This window comes from Limanda limanda, chromosome 3 (assembly GCF_963576545.1).
Source record: "Limanda limanda chromosome 3, fLimLim1.1, whole genome shotgun sequence".
Taxonomy (NCBI): Eukaryota; Metazoa; Chordata; class Actinopteri; order Pleuronectiformes; family Pleuronectidae; genus Limanda; species Limanda limanda.
This window is the reverse complement of record NC_083638.1, coordinates 7672363-7695686: the sequence shown is the minus strand read 5'-3', so window position 1 is coordinate 7695686 and position 23324 is coordinate 7672363. Positions and strand designations below refer to the sequence as shown.

Here is a 23324-nt window from a genome sequence, read left to right as displayed (position 1 = left end):
TCCCATGCAAATGAGCTACCTAATAAGCTGAATGAGTTTTCTCGCTTTAAATTTCTCCGGGGCTTCATCTCCACCTCTCTCCTGTGCTGCAGTGTATGAATCCAGGGAGGAAAACACGCTTAGCTGCTGCTGACGATTTCATGAAATACTTGTTCGCCACAGATGCTCGCTCGCCCGTGGGCACTGCTGTGCTGCCAAACTCTAATCCCTCTCTGCTCCTTCACTACAACTGGGACACATCCAGGGGGGGTATGCATATACGACTGTGTGTACATTGGAAACCATCTGTAATGACGTGTATAGATTGTGTGTGTTTGGACTCGTACCCCTCGATGGGGTGCAGGGCGATGGCCCGGGGCTTCTCCATGTTCTGCCACAGCAGAACCTTGCGGTGCGTCCCGTCCAGGTTGGACACCTCGATGCGGGACGTCCCAGAGTCCGTCCAGTACAACTTGTCATGGATCCAGTCTATGGCCAGTCCACCTGATGGAGAGAAAAACACATTTTTAAATCTGTTTCAATTTAAAGTCATAATATAGGACAAAAAAATGAAGTTTATCCGCCACATTATCATTTGTTGTTAATATTTTTGGAAAAAACTGAAGTTTGTAAACGTAGCTGTGGACGTTTTAGTTTGAAAACTCAGAGGTTGTGTTGTTGCCTTGACGAGAAATGAAATCCCTCGTCTTAATTCTCCCCATTGTTGTTTCTCGTTCGCGGTATTTCCAGTAACTTAGCAACCAACTGCAGAGAAGTCAATCTGCTTCCTGTTTACAACCGCACACACATGCCCAGTGAGCTCATGTGATACGTGATATGTATTTTGTAGCAGTATGGATGTAAACTTAGGATTTAAAGCAATTACTATGCTTCCCACAATGTTGACCTATTCTTTTAAGCATCACCGATAACAAGTTGCTTCTCTGTTCTTCATATCACTAATATTTATGTATTCGCTGTATGTTCTGTTTACTGTGGGTACGTGTCTGAGGAAGGTTGGAGTCGAGGCAGATAAAGCTATAAAAGAACAAGGAGAGTAAAAAGAACCAAAACAGGGATTTAAGGAAGAAAGATGAGAAGCAGGGACTCGGAGGGAAATATAAAGAAGATAAAGAATGAGTCAAAAAGAGCAAGAGACATTGTGGCTGGGAGGGAAGCATCAAAGATAGAAAGAGAACAGACTGAAAGAGAAGGAATAAGTGGCTAGAAAATAAGGGTAAGATATCAAAAAAGAGTTTGAACGGGATTGATGTCATTCTGCTGAACTAACAAATGACCGAGGTGATGGATGAAGTGAGCGGCAGCCGAGTAGAGCTGGACATAAAACAGCCCAGTGGAATAAATTGAAAAAAAAAAAGCGATTGATGAGCCGCTTGCCCCGAGTTTGAACCGGCCGTCACCCACCTGGACTCTCCAGGCCCGTGGAGACCACCTCCTCCACGTTGGAGCCGTTCAGGTTGGCCTTCATGATGCGGTCCAGCGTCACGTCCGACCAGAACACCAGCTCGCGGTCGTGGTGGAAGTCCAGGGCGATGGCGTTCTCCAGGTTGTTGAGCAGCAGCGTGTACTCGGAGCGATGCGGCAAAACCTGCCGGATGTCGATGCGGTTGGCGAACAGCAGAACCGGCTCCGGCCCTGAGAGGAGGAGAGGAGGAGAGGAGGAGAGGAGGAGAGGAGGAGAGGAGGAGAGGACAAGGACGGGGGGGAAGGACGACGGAGAGAAGACGAGCATGAGAACGAAATTTGGAAAGAGACAAGAACAAAAGTAGTAGAGCTGGGAGTGGTGGTCACTTTTAATAACAGGGAGCATTAATCTCCTGGAGGTGACGGTCTGGGTGCTGGCAGCCGCCTGACAGACGCTCCTGACCTGAGTTTAACTCTGGTCTGCGGCAGATTTATGGGCTGCTGCACCCGGCCTGCGCTCGACTGTACCTCCACCGCGGATCTAAATCCAGACCAGACCCTCCGAATGAGCCGACCTCATTCCGAGTCCATTACCCCCGCAGCAGAGGAGTGGATACAGTTACCGTCGAGGCAAGTATAAACACTGTGCACCCGTGTTTTTATTGGAGGTCAAACCCCAGTGACTCTCTGTGGTCACGTGTCAAGGTTGAAACGTAGTACAGCGTTGTGTGTGTTTTGTTTTTTTTACCCAGAGCTTTGCAGCTGCGCTTGTCGGGTCGGAGCTCGTAGCCCTGGACGCACCAGCACTGGAACCCCCCCTCCTGGTTGGTGCAGCCCTGGCTGCAGTAGCCTTCTTCTGCACACTCGTCCACATCTAGAACCAGACGACAAGAGCAGGGACAGAGAGATTTAGACGTTAAACAGAAAGAAGAGTGGGAAGAGGTGTGGGTGGGAGGTGAAAAATCCTGTCACTTTTGATATCTTTTATATGTCTAAATAAATGTTACTTTGTATAAATATTAGATAAAGTGAGTAAATAAGAAGTAAATAGTGAGTAAATATATATTGTTTTTTTTTATTATTATTATTGTTTTTCTTATGTGTGTTGTATTTATTGTGTTTTTATGTTTCTATGTTCATTGTATGCACCAATAACCAGAGCAAATTCCAGGTACGTGTAAACCTACTTCACTGCAATTAATATCTTCTGATTCTGATTCATGCTTCAGAAAGTCATCCACATCTTATCTTAGTTCTCTCCATGGATTTCTAAATTCTGAGAATACTTTAGAGCAGAAATCAAAAAATTTGTTCCACAATCATTTCTTAACCTTCAGCTAAACCTCCCTCAAAGTTGCATACAAGTTAATTGATGCTTTTCAGGAAATATCCTGCGGACATGAAAGCCAACACGATTGAACAGAATTATTTGATTTTGATTTCTCTCTTTACTTCCTTTGCAATTTTGTGCTCCAGTGCTACTGGTGAGGAATTCAACTTTCTCTTCCTCTCTCATGATTCAGCCGTCAGTCAAATGTTTTAAAAATCTCACAGTTTATTTCCGGCTTAATTGTTCTCAGGTTAATTTCGGGGAAGTCCGGAGTCGACAAACTCTGCAGAGGCCATGATCACTATCAGCCACAGCCTGCTCAGTCACTGTCATGTAACACACACACACACACACACACACACACAGACAGACACACACACAGACAGACACACACACACACACACAGAGCCGTACCCTGGCAGGCTTTGCCGTCGTCCATCAGTCTGTAGCCAGTGTGACAGGTGCACTGGACCAGTCCTCTGACCATCTGACACTTCTGGGAGCAGCCTCCATTATTCTGGTTACAGTCGCCCTCGCTGGAGCGCGGCCCTGCACGAGGAACAGAAACACGGCGTGCTGATTCAGTATAAATACAACCACACGCTGCAAAAAGGATCTGACTCATCTGCTGTTGAGCCTCGAAATGTATCCGTCCCTCAGGCAGCGAGGCCCGAGGACACGGAATAAACGAGAATAGAATTTCTCTTCTAAAGGCCAGAGGGTAATGAATGAATTCCATCTACTTAACTTTTTTAATAGCCCTTTTAAATTGTACAAATAACAGACAATTACTTTATAATTGATCAAATTGTAATAAAAAGAGCATATTAATGAGCCTGAAAGGGAAACACTCTCTGCTTATTAATTCTGTAATAACACTGTAATACACAGAAAAAAATCCTAGGCCATTTTAAGACATGAAGTCTAGACTTTCTGGAAAAAGGAAAATGTTTAGAACATTCAGGAGAGGGGTGGAGCCTGGGACGCAGCAGGTAATAACACCAACGGTAAAAAGTGGGTAAAACATTTCATTAAAATCTTAATCTACAATCAATTGGCTGATGTCACAAAGCAAAGTCACATTTTAAATGACAATGTCGATAAACTCCAATGAACAATTAAATCATATCAGTCTTCATGACTCAAACACAGGTTTATGGTTGTGAATTTCACATTTTGTGTATTTCTCTGGGTTTTAAAAGGGAAAAACTTGAAGATTGAGCGTTCGGTCTTCAGACGGTGACGTCTACTCACGGCAGTCGTGATGCGGGTGCTCGTCCGTCCCGTCTCCGCAGTCGTTGACCTCGTTGCAGACTTTCCTCTGACCGATGCAGCGTCCGTTTCCACACTGGAACTGATCAGGAGCACACGGAGGACTCTCTGTGGAGGAAGAAGAGACAAAGATCTTTACGTCAGTGCTTATCCTTTAAACATCTGTGGTTGTATTGGATCCTTGTGGGAAAATGAAGCATTTCTTCATGAAATTACATAACATTTAGTCTCATATTTATCTCAAACAGTTTGTGAGGAAGAGTTTGTCAGTGGAGGGCTGTTCTGAGCTGTTGTCATGACAACCACTGTAGCTTGTGTTATATTTAGCTGCTGAAAAACACGTTTTAAAAACCTCACCAGTTTTCTCACAGCCTTCTTCGTCGCTGCGATCCGAGCAGTCGTCCTCGCCGTCGCATCGCCATGACAACCGCACACAGCGTCCGGTGCCACAGCGGAACTGGTCGGCCGTGCACATGGACGTGGCTGCACGCAGACACACACACACACACACACACACACACACACACACAGGTGTTATCATCTCATTCTTAGATTAGATTACTCGTTCACTAACTGCGATGAACGCAAGCTACTCACTGCAGTTCTTCTCGTCCGATTGGTCGTCACAGTCGTACTCGCCGTCGCACCTCCAGCCGGCGTTGATGCACATCCCGCTGCTGCACATGAACTCAACCGACCTGCAGGGCTGGTGGGAGGCTACACACACACACAGACACACACACAGACACAGACACAGACACACACAGACACACACACAGACACATGAGAAACAAGACAAATGCAGCAGGAAACAATATCCCACCTGTAATATAAACACTTTTAAGGATCTTACCAATCTCAATATCTAATACTTTTCAATCCGATGTTGAACGTTCAGGGTTAAAAGTTAATTCATGTCACGTAAACTTTATCCTTGGGGCGCTGAGCTATTTCAAGTTCCTGACCATCTCTGATCTTTTCTGGTAAAATGATTTATTAGATCAGTTAATTGATCTTTTATCAATTCTGATAATTTACCAATTATTTCAGTTTCATCTGGTTCCAGCCTCTCAAACGCAAGGGTTGTTGCTTTTCTCCATTTATTGTTATTATTAACTGCAGATTTAATATATTTTAAATCATAGAAAAGTAAAACTGGCTCCAAGAAGACTGACTTTACATAACTCATGCACAGAGTCACTGGAGCTGTAAAATCAAATTCTGAAGTTTTCAGTCCTTTCTAATTGTTGTCAATTACGCAAATATGTCCCGTGAACATTGATTGGTTGTATTTATGTCTGGAGATCAGAGCCGTTCCACCTTTAAACCTCCCGGCAACATCTCCACGTGTGATCAGATCAAAGCGAAGCTCAATCTGGCAGCAGAGGAGGACGGAGGTGGACGCAAAGATTAAAGCTGAATCAAACATAAGCATCTTAAATCCTCCGATGTGTGGTAACACACACGTGTGTTTATGCGTGTGTGTGTGTGTGTGTGTACTTCTTAGACATGTTTCCTCCCGACAGCACGAGTCGGCTCGTCATCGAAGCTACAGCGGGCGCGAGATAAGAGAGAGAGAGAGAGAGATGTTGTACAGCTTCAAGCATCCGTGTGCAGACTTATCAGCTGGGCGAGAGAAGAGAGGGATGATACAGCAGGTGGGTCACCCATGAGAGAGAGAGATAGAGAGCGAGAGCGAGAGAGAGAGAGAAAAGACAAATACCCTGACGCCCACACACACACATATGATTCATCCACTTTTTATCTCTCTTCTTGTCACTCTTTCTCTCTCTAACACACACACACACAAACACACATAGGAGGAAGAGAGAGACAGAGAGAGAGAGAGAGAGAGAGAGAGAGAGAGAGAGAGAGAGAGAGAGAGAGAGAGAGAGAGAGAGAGAGAGAGAGAGAGAGAGAGAGAGAGAGAGAGAGAGAGAGAGAGAGAGAGAGAGAGAGAGAGAGAGAGGCTCCTTCTCTAACAAAGCGCCCTTCATGTGTCTGAAGAGTCCATGCCAAGGAATGCTGTCTGTGGATGGGCTGTCTTATGCCTCTGAGGAATGCCTCCTCTCTTAGCGTGTGTGTGTGTGTGTGTGCGTGTGTGTGTGTGTGTGTGTGTGTGTGTGTGCGTGTGTGTGTGCGTGTGTGACCACAAACTATATGTAGGTTTCAAAAAAGCAAAAGACTTTTTCCAGCGAAAACAGAATTCCATTCGATTTAAACACATTTAAAATCACCGGAGGCTTTAATTCTGGTTAAAAACACATGACGTGAATACAAAACAAATGGGCAGTTTCAGTGAGTAATTAAAAATAAAGAAGGACAACAGGAAATAATAAACGTTGGGGGACATGAAGTCCAGATGGTTTGTGTGCATCGGGCAGGATGTGGACTGATCTGTGAGCTGATCTGTGAACCCGGATGGGTTTTTAAACGTAGTCACACGGACACATCTGCATTTCAAACCTTTAAACACACAAACAAACCATGTGTGTGTACATGTGTGTGTGTGTGTGTGTGTACATGTGTGTTCTGCAATACCTACTCTGTATCTAACGTGAGCCGTTGTGTTTTCACCGCTCTTCTATTATTACTTTTTCCCTCAAAGACAGTCGACAGTACGAGCTTTCATGCCAGCTCGACTTTCAGACGAGAAATAAAAAAAAAGAAGCTAAACACATCAAAAGCGAGGCAGCAATTAGAGAACCTGGATGTGGGAGGCGGCTCCGTCGACTAACGTGACCCCACACACCATCAAACGCTGGCTCCAAACCTTGAAACTCTGCTTATCACACTGCAGATAACGGCTTCAAAGAGAGAAACCACAGCGTAGGAGAGTCCCTGTCTGTCCTGGTGTGTGTGTGTGTGTGGGGGGGGTTTGTTTTAGTCAGCTGAGCATCAAACAATACTTTCTAGTATTTGAAGGAATTCAGTTTAGCAGAGATAAGTTTGTGTGTGTGTGTGTGTTTGTGTGACCAGCAGACCACATCTGGACCAAAGCCCAGTCCTAAGAATGCACAAAACCTTCTTTCTGAGGTTCCTGCTTAAGTTTTGGGGGTTTAAAGTTCTTTCTTTTACACAATCAACATAAATCAATGCAGCGGTTCCTGTTTTACCATATTTTTGGAATCTGAAGAACCTGGAGCTCAGTGTACTGGTGAGGTCAGAAAGTGCTTCATTAGGAACTGGAGTTTAAATGAGCCCTGAAACTTTGTTTTTTAGTGTTTGGGGTTGGAAGAAATACAGTTGGTTAATAATGAGTCCCAACAGAGATGTGTATGTGTTTGTGTTTGTGTGTGTGTCTCTCTGTGTGTGTGTGTGAGAGAGAGAGTGAAACGAACATGTGAGAAGTCCGAGATGAGAGAACGAGGAGCGAGATGCTGGGAGATTTGATCGGCAGCAGATAGCGTCTCTGGAGTGAAGCGAGCGAAACACGATAGACTGTGTTAATCAGGACCACGGCTGCACTCAGTGTGTGTGTGACAGCGTGTGTGTGTGTGTGTGTGTGTGTCCGTGTGTGTTACAGTGACTACAAACATGTAACAGGCCGAGTGTTTTCCAGCTCTGACAGACGCTGCTGAGCGGCGGTCTGGAAACAGCAGCTGCTCTCGAGCTCAAGCTGCCGTCGGGCGTTAGGACTTGAAACTAAACACTAAACGTTCAGATGAGAAACAGTTGTTGGACGATGGACACCCGAGGCATCTGTTTAAGTGTCTGAAACTTCAATTAACGTAAGATTTTTGTGGAGTATTAAGTATTTGCCACTTGGGGAAGAAATTTCATTATTAAAACAGAGTTGAACTGGAAAACTGTGGTTGTCGAAGACGACATAGTTGTGGTTTGACCGGGTTGATCCATCGTCTCAAATATGAGGATTTGACTCGTTTCTCTGTTTTACAGTAAAGTGAAGTGAAGACTTTACACCTACAGGATTTACATGTGAGTGCGTCCACATGATAATAAACTTTAGTTATATACCAGTTTATTTAACAAAGTTACAAAATCGTTAAACAGAAAGAAGAAAAGGGAATTAAAAAGCAGAAGTTAAAAGAAAGAGAAAGACGCACAGATCGTAAAATAAGAGGAATGAGGAAATAAAACTGTAATGTTCATTAAAGCTTAAATAAAAAACAGTGTTGAGAAGAGTTTTAAAGGACATAGAAGACGTTGCATAGTTTGGGGACTCAAACATTTTTCAGTGGCACAACTTGTTTGATGCAGCCACAAAAAATGGATAAGATCAATACGTAAAGGCTTGATAGCTCTGGACATCAACATATCAATGTTCTTATTTTCTTTCAAGTCTATTTGATGCATTCCAGTTATTATGTGGACAAGTCTACACGGAGAAGACTAATTGGTGGGAATGCAGACGCTTTGCACACGTCAAAAGATCATCGCACAAACATCCTTGTGATGTGCGTTTAAACTCCAGTTGAACTGGTGCAGCTCGGAAACAGGAAGCTGTGGGACAGGAGGACGAGCCGCTGTGTGGGGACACGTGTGCAGTTTGGCCATCGGGATACATGGAAGGAATGAGTGAAGCAGAAGAAGAAAAGGATGAGGAGAGGAGAGGAGAGGAAGAGACTCGCGCCGAAGCAAGAGAGAAGAAACTTAAACGTCTTAACGGAGGACGACGAGGAGGACTGATCTCTGAGAAGAGCTTCATCTTAGTCTCTTACGCAAGAAAGTGTTTAGTGAGAGCCTGGAGCGACGCCACGGATCCTTAAGAGTGTGTGTGTGCGTCTGTGTGTGTGTGTGTGTGTCTGTGTGTGTGAGTAGATAACAACAGCTCCCTGTGAGCTTTACACCAGCAGAACAGGTCAGAACAGCCACTCCACTGTAACAATGCTTTTTTTGTTTTGTTCTTTTTAAGATTTTTTATCTACACAGTGAGGATTGTTTAGTTTGTCCAAAGGTTTGTCCTCTGAACTCAGATGAATAAACAGAGTTTGATGGGGGAGCCCACTGTGTGCTGACATATCCAAATCCCCCCCCCCCCCCCCTCCAACCCCCAAATAAACCCCCACCACCACCGAGTCCATCTGATAGACAGTTCTTCTTCTTCGGGGATTCATCCATTTTTATGAGTAGAGTGGAAAAGAGGGGAAAAAGTGCAGTGACAAGCAGAGTGTGGACAGAAAAACCCAAAACCCTCTCTGGGCTGTTGAGAGAGTACGTGTGTGATTGACGCTTGTCAGACGGGGTCACGTTCCACACGCTGACCTCTTCCCCGTGTGCTACTACGAACATCCCACACAGGAACCGGGGAACATTGGATGTTTTTTAGGGAACGCTAAGAAATCGGGAGAGATTGTGTTGGAAGGTGCAGTTTGCGTTAGCCATAGCAATGAGATGAATTAATCCTTCTTTCAGGTCAAAGTCGGGTCTTTATAATGTTGGAAGAACAGTCTGTAAATAAAGGTGGACGACACCTATCAACTTCGTCGGCTTTTGATGTAATTTGTATCTCACATGTGTCTCTCTGAGGTTTCTACGTATTTTTACCTGTTAAAAGGGTTTTTAGTAGTTTGTCCTGACTCTTGCTGAGGGTTAAGGACAGAGGATGTCTCACCATGTTAAAGCCCTATGAGACGAATTGTGATTTCTGAGTATGGGCTATACAAATAAAATTTGATTGACTGATTGATTGATAAAGTCAACTGATCATGAGTCTGTCTCAGCCGTCAATGGTCAATGTCCCCATCCACTAACACGGAGGAGGCAAGGCTAACGATCTTTACCGCAGCCAGCCACCAGGAGTCAATCAAGATATCTTGGCTTCACTTTTGGGACATTTTTAAGTCGTCCATCTTTGAATACACTCTGTTGCTTGAAGGCCTGCTTGTGCACGAGTGACGTGAAAACTCACAACAGTCCGACTCGTCCGACCAGTCTCCGCAGTCGTCGTCCCCGTCGCAGTGGTAGATGTCCAGGATGCAGCGTCCATACGCGCACTGGAACTCCTCCACGCTGCAGGTGGCCGTCATCACGTCGGACGCTACAGAGACAAAGACACACGTTAAACAGAACCTGAGAGAGAAGCTAGAGAGACACAGAAACACGTTAAACAGAACCTGAGAGAGAAGCTGCAGAGACACAGAAACACGTTAAACAGAAGCTGAGAGAGAAGCTAGAGAGACACAGAAACACGTTAAACAGAAGCTGAGAGAGAAGCTGCAGAGACACAGAAACACGTTAAACAGAAGCTGAGAGAGAAGCTAGAGAGACACAGAAACACGTTAAACAGAAGCTGAGAGAGAAGCTGCAGAGACACAGAAACACGTTAAACAGAAGCTGAGAGAGAAGCTGCAGCAGGTTGAGACTCATGGAAGCTTCCAGTGTTCATGTCAGGAAACTGCTTGGAGGTCTGATTGCTGCTACGACTCTTTACAGTCTCTGCAGCAGCGTCATCAGGTTGGAGCTCAGTTCACGTGCAGCTGGAGAATAACCAGATTGCTCCACTTCTTTCTTTTTGGTCCGTAATGAATCACGATGCTGCAGTTTAGAGATTTTGATAAGAGAGGAAACTCTTGTGAAGGAGCAGACTTTGTGTCGGGTCTGATATTTATAAGCGTGGTTTCTCAGATATGGAAACTTATTTGTTCAGAATCACTTATTTCCGCTTTTGGATTTAAGTCTTTGGTTGGATTCAAGTATTTGGATACGAGGGGGGGAAACCCGTAATATGATTAATGACTTTTCTTTTCATCCTGACAGGGAGACAGTAAGTTCCCTGTTTTAAGCCTTCTGCCTCGTCACATGTCTGATAAAAAGCCACATTGAAATCCTAATAAAACACACTCTCACACACACACACACACACAATAACACACAATAACTCACGGCAGTTTTCCTCATCTGATCCGTCCTTGCAGTCCGTGTCCCCGTCACAGTACCAGTGCTCGGCGATGCAGCTGCTGTCTGTGCAGCGGAACTCCTTGTCCGAACATTTACGCATGTCTGTGAAAGAGAACACACAAGGTTATGTATCAAAGAGGTTTTTACACGCTGATGTGTTCCTGTTTGAAATCAGTGTGTGTTTGTTTGTCTGTGTTAGGGCTGCCACTTTTTTCCAAAAATCCCTGCTATGCTCTTGCTGCAACTCTTAGTTCTTTTATATAAACGCTCAAGACTTTCATGTTTGCTCTGATTTCTTATTTTATTGATTTATTTTCTTTCTATTTCGGTCTTTAACTCTTCATTTCTTTTTAAATTCTTCTTTTTCTCCTGCCTTATGTTGCTGTGTGAGAATTTTCAATAAATACATTGAATTCTGAGAGAATAATTCATGGATCTTGATGAAAAAAAACGACATGTTCCAATATGAGCTTAACCCAAACGTTAAATAAACGCCTACAGTGTATTCATATTTATATATATTTATATTTTTATCCTGCTCATTGTGTATTCATCGTTCTTATATCATAAAATTCCTCTTAATACTGTAATATTCCATATATATTTCTTACTGTACAGATCTTATTTATTTACATTTACACTTTAATATGTACAATGCTCTTCACTTTTACTGCCTTTTTTTTGCACTTCTGGTTAGATGCTAAACTGCATTTCGTTGTATAAGTACTTGTACTGTGCAATGACAATAAAGTTGAATCTAATCTAATCTAATCTAAAATAAATAAAAAGTGACAGTCCCACTCTGTGTGTGTGTGTCTTCACCCACCACACTGTTCATCGCTGTTGTCCCCACAGTCGTTGTCCCCGTCACAGTGCCAGAGGCTGCGGATACAGTAGCCGTTCTGGCAGTGGAACTCGTCTTCCTCACACTCCCTGGGAGCTGCAGAGAGAGAGAGAGAGAATAAAGGTTTCAGAGGACAAACGATGAGGACACCACAAAAGCAAACAGCAAATACCGAGCAGAGATGTGATTAGAGGCAGCCGGCCCTGAGCCGTGCTGACATTACATTTCAAATTGGACTGCGATGGACAAACTGTGTTATAACTGTTATGTTAGGCTCAGAACAAAGAAAGTGAGATTTTTTTTTCACTCCGTAAACAACCTTGACTCTCGAGGGGGGGGCGGCAGGTCCAGAGCTCAAACACTTTCCATCTCAGCACTAAAGAGACCAGCGGACAGCTACTGCCACACGGCGAGGAGGACGACTGTATCGAGTCGAGAACATGTGCTCCAGTAAAGTAATAACTGTATTTATACAGCACTTTTTAACAAAAACAAAAAGCCATGAAAACCAAACCACCTCAGCGAGTGGCTGTAAAAGAAAGGTCGGTGATTTATCCCTCGAGGGGGGGGGGGGGACAGAGGCCGTGGTCGGCTTGAATTAATGTTGGCGCATAAAAAGAAACACTTAAAACATCCATAGAAAAATCTCAAACCACATTTAAAGCATAATCCGCATCTCCGGTGTCAATCTGTAAACTAACTGTGCTGCTAACGCGTGTAGTTCAACCAAGACAGGAACTAATGTACTGCATTATAAAAAAAAGGGGACTTTCAATTCAAATTCCTCAGATTCTAAACCAGCATTGTCAAGACTTCTTTAAAATAGAAAGGCTTAACAATATTCCCAGAACTCTCATTAATCTGTTATGGGCCTGAGTCCAAGTAGAATGGCGTCTGGTTCCAGATCCGGATCACAGTCTGTCAATAAGTGACCTCTTGTCTAAAGAATATTAATACATTATATAGTCTTACAATAATACCAAAGAATCTCTTTCACATATCTCAAAAGTCCTTCATCCATTCTACTTTAAATGTGTGAGTTGCTGGGGGCCCAGAAAAGTGTAGAGGTGAGTTTGCTTTAATTTGGACACGTGAAATGTTCAATATTGATAAATTTGGAATAAACAGAGGAACAGCATGAAAGCATCAGCGTAAGTGACATCATGGTTAACAACTGATCTCCAGGTCAGGGCTCTGAGTCCAGTTTCCCTGAGCTTCACCACCGAGCAGCTTAAAACCTGACCAGCAGAACCCCAGTCCTCCCACACAGGCATGTTTAGAACAGCACTGGTTTCTAATTCATTTTAACCACGACTATGGGGGGTCATTAAATCCTCCTGCAGGACACATCCAAACCAGGTTTGTCCCAATTTTAACACTAAACAGTAAAAGTTAATTTGAAGCAAAAAGCTGAATAAAAATATGATTTCTTATTGGATCTCCTGTTGGATCCATAGATTCAGGACTGGTTCCTTCCACCGAACCTGAGAACCAGCAGCTCGTCTTGTATCTTGATTGAATGAGGTTAGAATACATTTTTTTTACTAGACATTCAACCTTGAGACAAGCGATAAGTCACGTTTGTCATTCAGAACAACAGCCCTGACGACACAAGTCACTCCCTCCGCTGACATTGACTGCGTTTCCCTTTCAATCCCGTTCGTTCATCCGCCCTTTTCTTCTTTTTATCACACCTGCATTGATCAAAGGCCCCAAAAGATTTTTCAGAACACCTTCTACTTCTACTGTTAGCGGCACAATCGATGGCAAAGCCCGGCCGCACCCGCCCGGGGGTAAACAGCCTCGTCAAGGAGAACCAATGATGGATGGCCTCTGGCAGGAGGTGATCTATAATTTATCACTGTCGTGTGTGAGTGTTGGACAGATGAGACAAACAGGAGAGACGGAGGCAGAAGGACGCCCACGAAACACTGAGATTTGGAAAGGGACACTTTTGAGAAGAGCTGTGTTTGTATCTATATGTGTTTGTGTGTTTATGTTTATGTACAAACATATTTTTAAACCTCTGAATATTAAATATTCCTGCAGGGCCAAGACATTTCCTAGTAACTAAGCACATCAGGAGATGCTTACATGTTAGTGGATGGTATTTGGACAAAAACAAAATGTCAAAGATGGTTTCTGTTATTTAAGTGTACATTTTTCCGTCAAATTTGGGTTTTGATTTGTTATTCGATGCTATAAAAACAGAGTGAAAAGCACGATCGGCAGCGGAGACTCATATCTGAGGCTCCACCCCCTGGTCACTGCTGGTGCAAGACGGCAGCGTTTGTATATCTGGGATATTTACTATTTACTACAGCCTATTGTCTGTGCACTGAGCAGGATCCTGCTTTCTGAACATGTGAATAATGGTTATGGAATCAAATAACACTAATAATGCTTATAAATGACCTTATACATAGATTTGGCATGTTCATACTTCAGCTATGATACTCTACTGATACGACAAGTAAACATTACTGAATACATCTCTCTACTAAACCTCCTCTGACCTCCCTGACCTCTGCTGCTACGCCCTCCCCCCCCCCCTTTCAAACAAAGAACAGAATTTACTCACAACAGCATGTCCAAATGAGAATTTAATTTTACCTGCACTATTGACGGATCCACTCATTTAATCTATTATTCAACTTGTTTGAAAATAATTGATTCCCCCCCCCCCCCCATCTCTACTCCCTCTCGCCTCCCACCAGTGAGGTAAACAGAGGGAGGTCGGAGGTCAACAAGCCCTCAAGACGCTCATCATTCACACAGCAGCCAAATCACAAAGGGCAAAGGGCGCAGGGAGTCATTACCAGGCCGCCTGCATGTGTGTGTGTGTGTGTGTGTGTGTGTATGTGTGTGTGTGTGTGTGTGTGTGTGTGTGTGTGAGGTGAAATAGTGTTGTGTTTCTCCTTCTCTGAAATGTTTTTAAGCTTCAGAATATCTCATGTTCAAACACACACAACCGCAGCGAGACACACCTCCGTCTCCACGTTTCGTCTGAAACCTCGACAACCAACTCCAGCTGAGCACTAAATAATAAAATAAAACCACTGCGTGTGTGTGGGGAGAAACAAAACACACTGGGAGGTGAAAGATAGACCCGACGAGAAAGAGAGAAACATGAAATAATAAGTAGTTTGGGGAACAGGGGAGGGGAGAGAAATTTACTGGGCGTGGAAATAAAAAATTCATCTCCGGCTTCCCCATCAGGAAGTGATTTGGTGTCTGGCTGCTGATCCAGTATGTGGGTCAAGCACGGAGGGTAAGAAACCTCTGGATGACAGACGGATGAGAAAAGTCATTCGGACGAGAAGGAGCGAACCGGCCTGTAGCTGATGTTCACACTAACCACACGAGATGGAAAACAATAGGTTTCATGTCCCTGTGAACTTCAGGCTGTATCGACTATTGGAGATACTGTTAAAGCTCCTCCAATCAACGGGTCGGGCGATGTCGAGCTTAGTTAGCATATGACGATGATGTGCAGCGATGTAGTTTAAAACAAAGCAGAGAAATGCACATTCAGGTTTAATTCTTTGCGTAGAAACGTTTGATTTGCTTTCACCGTGTTCGGCGTTTACATCCTGTACATTTTAACTTCACTGGGAAGTGACCACAGCTCTGTCTTCACAGGGACCGTGAGGTAACAGCAGCAACACGACCTTCAGACCCATCAGACACGTGCACCGATCAACGCCAACGCTTCACCAGATGCCAACTTTGCCAGATGCACGGCTCTGTGTTTTTTGCCGCTGCCCCCCCCGTGTTGGCACCACCTCTGCACCAACACACCTTCGTCCAAATAAATGAGAGAGCTGTTTTCTGGACGCGGCCTAACCACCTTGAAATAATGCAAATTACCGCCGGCCCAAGTGGTAATTTGTCCCTCCCTCTAGAGAAGGGAGGGACAGGCTGTAGCTTTCCAATAATGTCCTGAGTGTCCGATAGTCCTCACAAAGACAGAAACATCAGGAGCATACACAAACACACACAGACACACACACACACACACCTCAGCACCTCAGGCAGCAGAGCAGAGATACAGAAATATGACAGAAATAGACACTGTCCCTGCTTTACCCACTGCAGGCCACATGCTGCCTGGCAGGCAGCTGAGGGGTATTTTTGAACATGTGCACGTGCATGTGAATACACACACGTACACACAAACACACACACACACACAGACGTACACTCACAAACACACTTGCGAGAGGTCAGTTCTCCCACAGTCACCACACGAGACGTTCTGTCACCTTTGCCCTCAGTTTTTTCCTCCTTTTTATTTTTGGAGGTACTTGTATGTGCATGTGTGTTGTGTATGTGCTTGTGTGAGTCTGTGCATGTGTGTTGAGTGTGTGTGTTGTGTGTGTGTTTGTGAGACAGGCAGGCAGCTCCTTCAGACTCAAAAACAAACACCTCATTGCACATGGCTGCCTCAAACATCTGTCCACTTTAATAACTCATCCCCATGAGCCTGACAGAGCAGGTTGTCTGTGTGTGTGTGTGTGTGTGTGTGTGTGTGTGTGTGTCAGTGTGTGTGTGTGTGTCTGTGTGTTGGTGTAGACACACGGAGGCTCTACTTACGACAGTCCTGCTCGTCGGAGTTGTCCTCGCAGTCGTTGTCTCCGTCACACACCCACGAGCGACGGATACATTTGCCGTTGTCGCAGTGGAAGTCGAGCGGCGAACAGGTCGGGAGCACTGCAGACAAACAAGGAAGGACAACAAGAGTGTCAGCGGCAATACACAAACAAACAAACAAACCATGAAACTGAGGAGGAGGAGGAGGAGGAGGAGGAGGAGGAGGAGGAGGAGGAGGAGGAGGAGGAGGAGGAGGAGGAGGAGGAGGAGGAGGAGGAGGAGGAGACAGGAAAGAGGAGTTCTGGAGCAAAGACAAAGGCTTCAACACTTATTGTGTGAAATCAGATTAGTTGTTCCATTGATGAGAGACTTTTCAGAAATGTCATCATTCAAATTCCTTCATCTTCGGACATGTTCATCTTTTTTGTTCTCACCTGTAAATAAAATTTGATTGATTGATTGATTGAAAACCTGAAAATTTGAGATTTTGTTTGTTGTTTGTGTTCCTATCAGTTGTGGTGGCAAATATTCACCATTTTTTTAGCTTTGTACATTAATCAATTCATCGATGTGCAGATTATTAAATAGCACAGATTGTTAATAAAGACAGACGACATGACAAAAAGTGAAGCAACGTCTTGATCGCCATCTAGTGGCTGGCAGCAGTATAGGTCATACACCCCCTCTCCTCAATGTTTGTGGATGGGAAGTGAACGTTCTAATCACCTGTTCAAGTTTCTGTTAAGTTTGGTTCTAAGTTGTTAGTTGATGCTGTAAAAACATCATGAATGACAGCAGAGACGTGATTAAGCTTGTGCGTATCAGCGAGGAAATCAAAACCTTCCCCGATCGCTACTTCCTGTGGCTCCAAATGACGTAATCTGCACAAGATGGCAGCGTGATCGTATCAGGAAGTGGAGACGCGGTGTCCATCTTTAAATACAGGCTCAGCTCATGATGTGACGTTTATCCAAACACAGAGATGAAGCCTTTACTGACTTCACCAGCGTCTTTAAATCCGTAATGGGGTTTGTTCTGTGTGTGGTCTCAGCTCAGCCGAGGCCTGATCCGGACCCCGGCCGACCTCCTCTCTCCCACCTCCTCACCCCGAGACCCAGGGAGCAGCACTGAGTCCAGCTCAGCTCGGCTCAGCTCGGCTCAGCGCATTCCTCTTTAACTTCATATCCGCTCTAAGTGCAGCTACTCGCTATCTAAGCAGAGTCCGAATGACTGGCCCTTTGTCATCCACAGACAGAGCTAATTTAATTACAGGCCAGAGAGGGATGGAGAGAGGGGAGCGAGGGGAGGAGGAGGAGGAGGGAGCGGTAACTCCTTACATTGGACTCTCACCAGCCTGTCAATACCACACATGAAATATTGACGGAGCAACGCAGACTTTATGAAAAATGTATGACGTCACGCGGCGGGTTAAGCAGCGAGTCAGACAGGCGGACGAGTCAGGGCTCAGGGAGTGAATTAAGTAAGTGAGAAAGAGTGTGTGTCTGTCTGTCTGTGTGTGTGTCTGTGTGTGCACGTGTGTCGGGGTGTGGCTGTGGTCTCTAGGGGAAGTAAAGCCCCACTGACCCACATACCCCTGCATGGATATTCCATTATTCAGAGTGAAACATAAAGAGAGGGAGAGGCACACACACACACACACACACACACAAAAGCAAAGATAACTCTCCCAATTTCTCTTTTTGTCAATCTCTTATTCTCTTCACCTTCTGATGAACTCCCTCTCTCTCTCTGCCTTAATCACATGGACGTACCGGGGGTTTGGCTCCAGCTACATATATATTATGCATTATTGGAAGCAATTATCTGAAATTCCACCATCAGTTTATCTTTCTGTTCTTTCCGGCAGCTGCTGGATTCACTTCATCCCACCCTGGTGTGAAAATGAACTTATAGAGAAGGGGGGGGGGGACCTGGCAAAACTTTTTGTAAATCCAAAGATAACTTTTGAAGCAACTAAAATACAGCAAAACATGATTTTTAAAATGAAAATGATCCCTCAAAAATAAACTTAAATAACATTGCAGGTTTTGAGTAAGTCAATGTCAGACTAAGGAAAGCTTATGAGCGTGCAAATAATACAAGAAATTTGAAGGATCATACTTAAAAATCTAGTCAGTCTGTATGCATGTTTGATCATTTCAATATCTTTCTGGCTTTACTGAATCTTTTCAAAACAAACTGAAAAACGTATATAAAATCAGTTTGGGCTCCGGGACGGTTGATGATATGTATTTCAAACCCAAGCAAGTTATTGATTAATCGAGAAAAGAAACCAATAGACTAGTACTTACACATACACTTTGGAATAAATTCTACAAGGTTTTGACCCTGAGAATCCAAATGAGGGTGGAAAAATATTAAAGAACTCCAACAACAAGATGAGTTTATTAATAATATTATTATGTTTCACTGATTAAACCCCCAAAAGTGAGTCATCTGGAGATATTTTTTTGAGTAACAATCCGACCAAGTTGAATGACAACCAGTTTGTGCATTGTGTAGTAAGCAGGATAAGTTTTGTGAAAGTTTTCTCTCAGTTGACTTGATTCACCGAAAGGTAAAAGCTCAGCTCACATGAAACGAGGTTTGAGAACAAAAGACACAGGTTAAGAAAATGCTGCTTCTCAACATTTCAATAAATAATTCAGCTCGTTGATGAAGAAGAGAGAGCCCGGTTAACAAGGACACACACAGACACACTCACACACACACACAAGCACAAGCAGACTACATGAGATAAACAAACACACACTCATCCACAGTGCAGAGTTCTTGAGGCCCACAAATTGGGGGCGATGGAAAATGTACGCAAATAAATATACTTCACGCTGTGTTTTACTCTCACACACACAGACACACACAAACACACACAGGGTAGGTGCGGCCTGCTCCTCGTATCAGGTGGATCAGCAGGGTGCATGCTGGGAAGTTGATGAGGTCTGCGGGCGCTTTGATCTGTCTTATCACACAGATTCTGCTCAGCTCAGCGCAGCATTCTCACAACCACTGCATTCCACTGAGGCTGACACACACACACACACAACCACACACACACACACACACACACACAACCACACACACCAACACACGCACAAGCCTTATAACCCTAACTTTGTCCAATGTTTGTTGACAATAATATTGACGATTCAGACATTTTCCAAGCCAAGAGAAAAGAAGGTGTGATGACAGAATTATTAAGCCCCAGCAGAAACACATCAAAGTTCGTGTTAAATTTCACAAGTTGGCATCACAAGCACAAACACTGGTCGGTATTCACTGGGAAACTTTCAACAAGTGAGCTCTGTTTGTTATTGACTATGTCACCTACTATCAGTGAGAAATCTGCAAGGCAGGCGCAGGTTCATGTTTTGGAAATTTGCTTAAAACCTGCAGAATTAAAATCGACCCACACAGACACTTATAGGTGATACAATAACACAAACTGTTGTCGCCTTTTTCCTTAAATGTTTTACCCTGAATGTGCACAGAGTGCTGCAGCGTTTACATGCTTTAAAGACACACACACACACACACACACACTCTGACCTTCACCAGCGGCCTTTTCTCATCCCAACTCCGGAATTCCCAGTTGCATTCTACAGGTCGTTCCCACACATACACACACACTCACACAAACACACACCTGCCATTCCCATCATCACTGGTTCCTCTCTTTCACATTCATGATACACAAAAACACAAAGTGAAGAGAAACCAGGAGCTCAGTGTTTATTACTGATCATTTGACTCATCACGTAAAAAAACGTTTATCTGTCTGGGTAAATATCACAGAGCTCGCTGCTCATCATTTTTTATGGGTAGTAAATCCCAATGACAGTTTGACATTTCACAGACTTAACAGCTAATTTAAAACTAAATCATTAAAAAAATACAGTGTATAAGATGCTCGGTTACGCTCAGGGAGTTGGCTTACCTAGATTGTTTTGTTTTATCGTTTACTTTTGTGTGTAACCAAAAAAAATACTATGAGTACACAAGCTACCTCTAAAGGTAGAGTGTGTAACCATACAAATGCTACTTGTGTAGGTCCTTCGATGCAGTAATACAGGTTTTTCTGAGGAGCGGATTTCAGACATGAACTCCAGAAAATGTCTCTCAAATGTTGTTCTTTCTAAGTTGACAACTTTGTCTGCGTCCTCTAGGTGTGGCGTCATGTTTTCATCCTGAGACTTTGGTGCAGGTTAGAAATGCAAGTGACTAGAACATCTGCATTCTCTCATACAGGTCTTGTGGAAAATCCAGGAAAATGTCTGGACTTCTGTGTGGAATCAGTTTGTGTGTGTGTGTGTATGTGTGTATGTGCGTGTGTTTGTGTGTGTATCTGCAGACCACCACAGTGAGTAGATGTTTCAAGTGGGCCGATCTGCTCTGGACTGAATGTTAAAATTTTCATTAAAGATCCTTGGTTGAAATATTCTCTTCAGACGTGCACACTCCTCTGTCCTGCTGTGAGATCGGTGATGGAAATATTCAATTAAATAAAAACCCTGAATCCAAACTCCTGAGATCAGGACTCTTTGATTGCCTGCAGCATGAGACTCGATTCTTCAAAGCAGAGCTTCAAAACCTGGCCGGTCACACTTCACTCCTTCATTTCCAAGAACCATCAATGTCATCGAGATCAGATGCAGAACATATTGTGTGTTAAGTCTTTTTAATGTTTTCCTGACTGTAACTAATCAGACTCACATTTCAATTCGCAGAATCAAGCACATGGGCAGGATGTTTTCAGAGGATAAAACAAAACACAGACGAGATGATAGCATGAGATTAAACTGGAGATATCTTTTGGTGACAGCGATCTTCTTCTCCTATTGTCCAAGTCTGTGGATTCGTAAATTCCCAGATTTCTGCCTGAGCTCCTGCAAAATGGGCGAATGGAATATTTCTGGCAATTTGTGTTTAATAAACAGTTATAGGGCCGAAGTTTCTGAAAAGACAGTTTCACTTCGAGTATTATTTGATGGAAATGTGAGATTCATCAGTTGACCAATAAAAAAAACTGCTGATAAGAACTTTTGTCAGGCACAACTGCATTTATATGATTTATTTTGATGATTAAACAATGACGAAAATAAATGTGTGTAAATCCAAAGTAATTGTGTGTTTTATTTTTTTTAATTCAAGTACAATATTTTATTCTATTTTTTTGATATAAAGGATTAAAAGGTTATTTTCAAACTGTTTTCTAAGGATGGTAGAAGAAGTCTATACCTTTCTTCTTTATAATGATTGACTGCAACAACATCTAGGTGTGTGTGTGTGTGTGTGTGTGTGTGTGTGTGTGTGTGTGTGTGTGTGTGTTTTCAGGTACATCTTTAAGTGGCCTTGAGCAGAGTTAATGGCCACTCTTTACTGTGCAGCAGCTGAATCAAGTAGCACTAATGGGACCAATATATCTGACTAAACATTGCTTATCACAGCAGCTCAACAGATGGGAGGATGGACAGAACAGAGACAGAGAGAGGGAGGGGGGGAGAAAGAGAGGACACTCTCTCCGATAAAACAGATGTGGACTCGAGAGAGCGATAGACGAGTCCCAGAAGATTATTTCATCCGAGCAGCTTTAATGACGTGTTTCTCTCTCAGAGCCAAACAGGTGAGTTCACCTTCAGATTACTGTCGTCTCTGGAAAATATGTTTTCATCACGGCGGTGATCTGGAGTTCTGTGTCCTTTAATCTCTCTGAGACTTTATCTCTAAGGTTGGAATCAAGCAGACTAACACACACACACACACATATATGACCAGTTAATAGTCAAACTAAACACAATTTGATGTTATGGGTTTGTTGGAAAAAAAAATTCAAACTTCTTAATAATGTCAAACCTGGATTTCACTTCTTTTCCAACTTTGCTGTCTTTCTTTACTTTTCTGCAGTTGACAAACACAATTTTCTTTTCTTGTTGCAGCCTTTTAAAAACGTTTTAAACAGAAGCATGTAACTATAACAGTAAACTTCCATTGGAGGAACTTAATCTAATACAGAATCTAAAGCTGTTATGATGACACAACCCTTTCTGAAAGTCTATTAGTCGTAGAACAGACGGGCGCCGCATTGAAACCCATCATAACATGGTGAAGTGACTCTATAGGATACTTTAATAGTCTGTAAGGCTTTAAAATGTATTACTTTTGGAATCTAAAACTAACATCCATGTCGTGCCTGTCCAACTCAAACTAATCCCTCGATCCCTCTCATCCGTCTCGGCCTCTCCTCCCTTTACTTGCTCTTCACTTTCCTCTCGTGGCCGATCCCGACAGAGGCGTCTTATCTGATTCCTGGCAGCTCTGGTGAAGAGCCAGAGCATATTTCAGTCCGTCGGAGCGGAGTGGTGCTGCCAGCAGAGTTGTTCTTGGCAGCGTGAGCGGCCGGCGGCCTGTGTGATGGGCTTTCTCCGTCCTCCTCCTCCACCTCTGCAGTGAGCCGACCTCCCGCCTCGCCCAACCCTCCCCCCACGCCACGCCGCTCCGCTTCAACGAACGCATCGAAAAAACTGACCGCAGAATTCAGTTTAGTAGCTTTTCTGAAGCTGCCATTAATCTTTATCACCTCATTACAAAATGTTTCCTTGTTTTAATCATTCTTGAGTTAAGGCCAAGAAATGTATTAGTGCCGTCTCGAGCTATTTCGTTTCGTGACCAGAAGAATGGGTTCAGACGTTTTCTGGGGTTTGTCACATTTGAAGAATTCTCAGAGTCCGACACGTTCACGACGTGCAGGAGGACGCACGTGATTTATAGATGTAGATGCAGGAAGCAAAGTTATGAGAACATATCGACACTAGCATAAACCCTTATCTCCTAAAGCTCTCGAACCTCGCTCTCTTTTGGAGTTGACCTCATTGTCTTCTACGTTTAAGTTAAGGGTCAAAATTTCAGAAAAACACACATCTGAAGCTTTATTGTGATGTTGTAGGTGATTTAAGTGGAGCTGCCTGACCTTAACCTTTTTATTTCTCATATTTATAACATAAT

At 43.7% G+C, this 23324-nt stretch overlaps 1 protein-coding gene across 1 annotated transcript in view; it reads right to left on the bottom strand.

Annotated features, from left to right (window-relative positions):
• Positions 1-23324, bottom strand: part of lrp4 (low density lipoprotein receptor-related protein 4) — a 102727-nt gene that overhangs the window by 21609 nt on the left and 57794 nt on the right. Inside the window, exons 3-13 of the mRNA XM_061067736.1 lie at positions 16308-16424; positions 11694-11807; positions 10853-10969; positions 9879-10007; positions 4604-4723; positions 4364-4489; positions 3989-4114; positions 3149-3283; positions 2153-2278; positions 1405-1635; positions 327-483 (exon numbers count right to left, since the gene is read on the bottom strand). Of these exons, the coding sequence (XP_060923719.1) occupies positions 327-483; positions 1405-1635; positions 2153-2278; positions 3149-3283; positions 3989-4114; positions 4364-4489; positions 4604-4723; positions 9879-10007; positions 10853-10969; positions 11694-11807; positions 16308-16424 (1498 nt within the window). The remainder of the gene's footprint in view (positions 1-326; positions 484-1404; positions 1636-2152; positions 2279-3148; positions 3284-3988; positions 4115-4363; positions 4490-4603; positions 4724-9878; positions 10008-10852; positions 10970-11693; positions 11808-16307; positions 16425-23324) is intronic.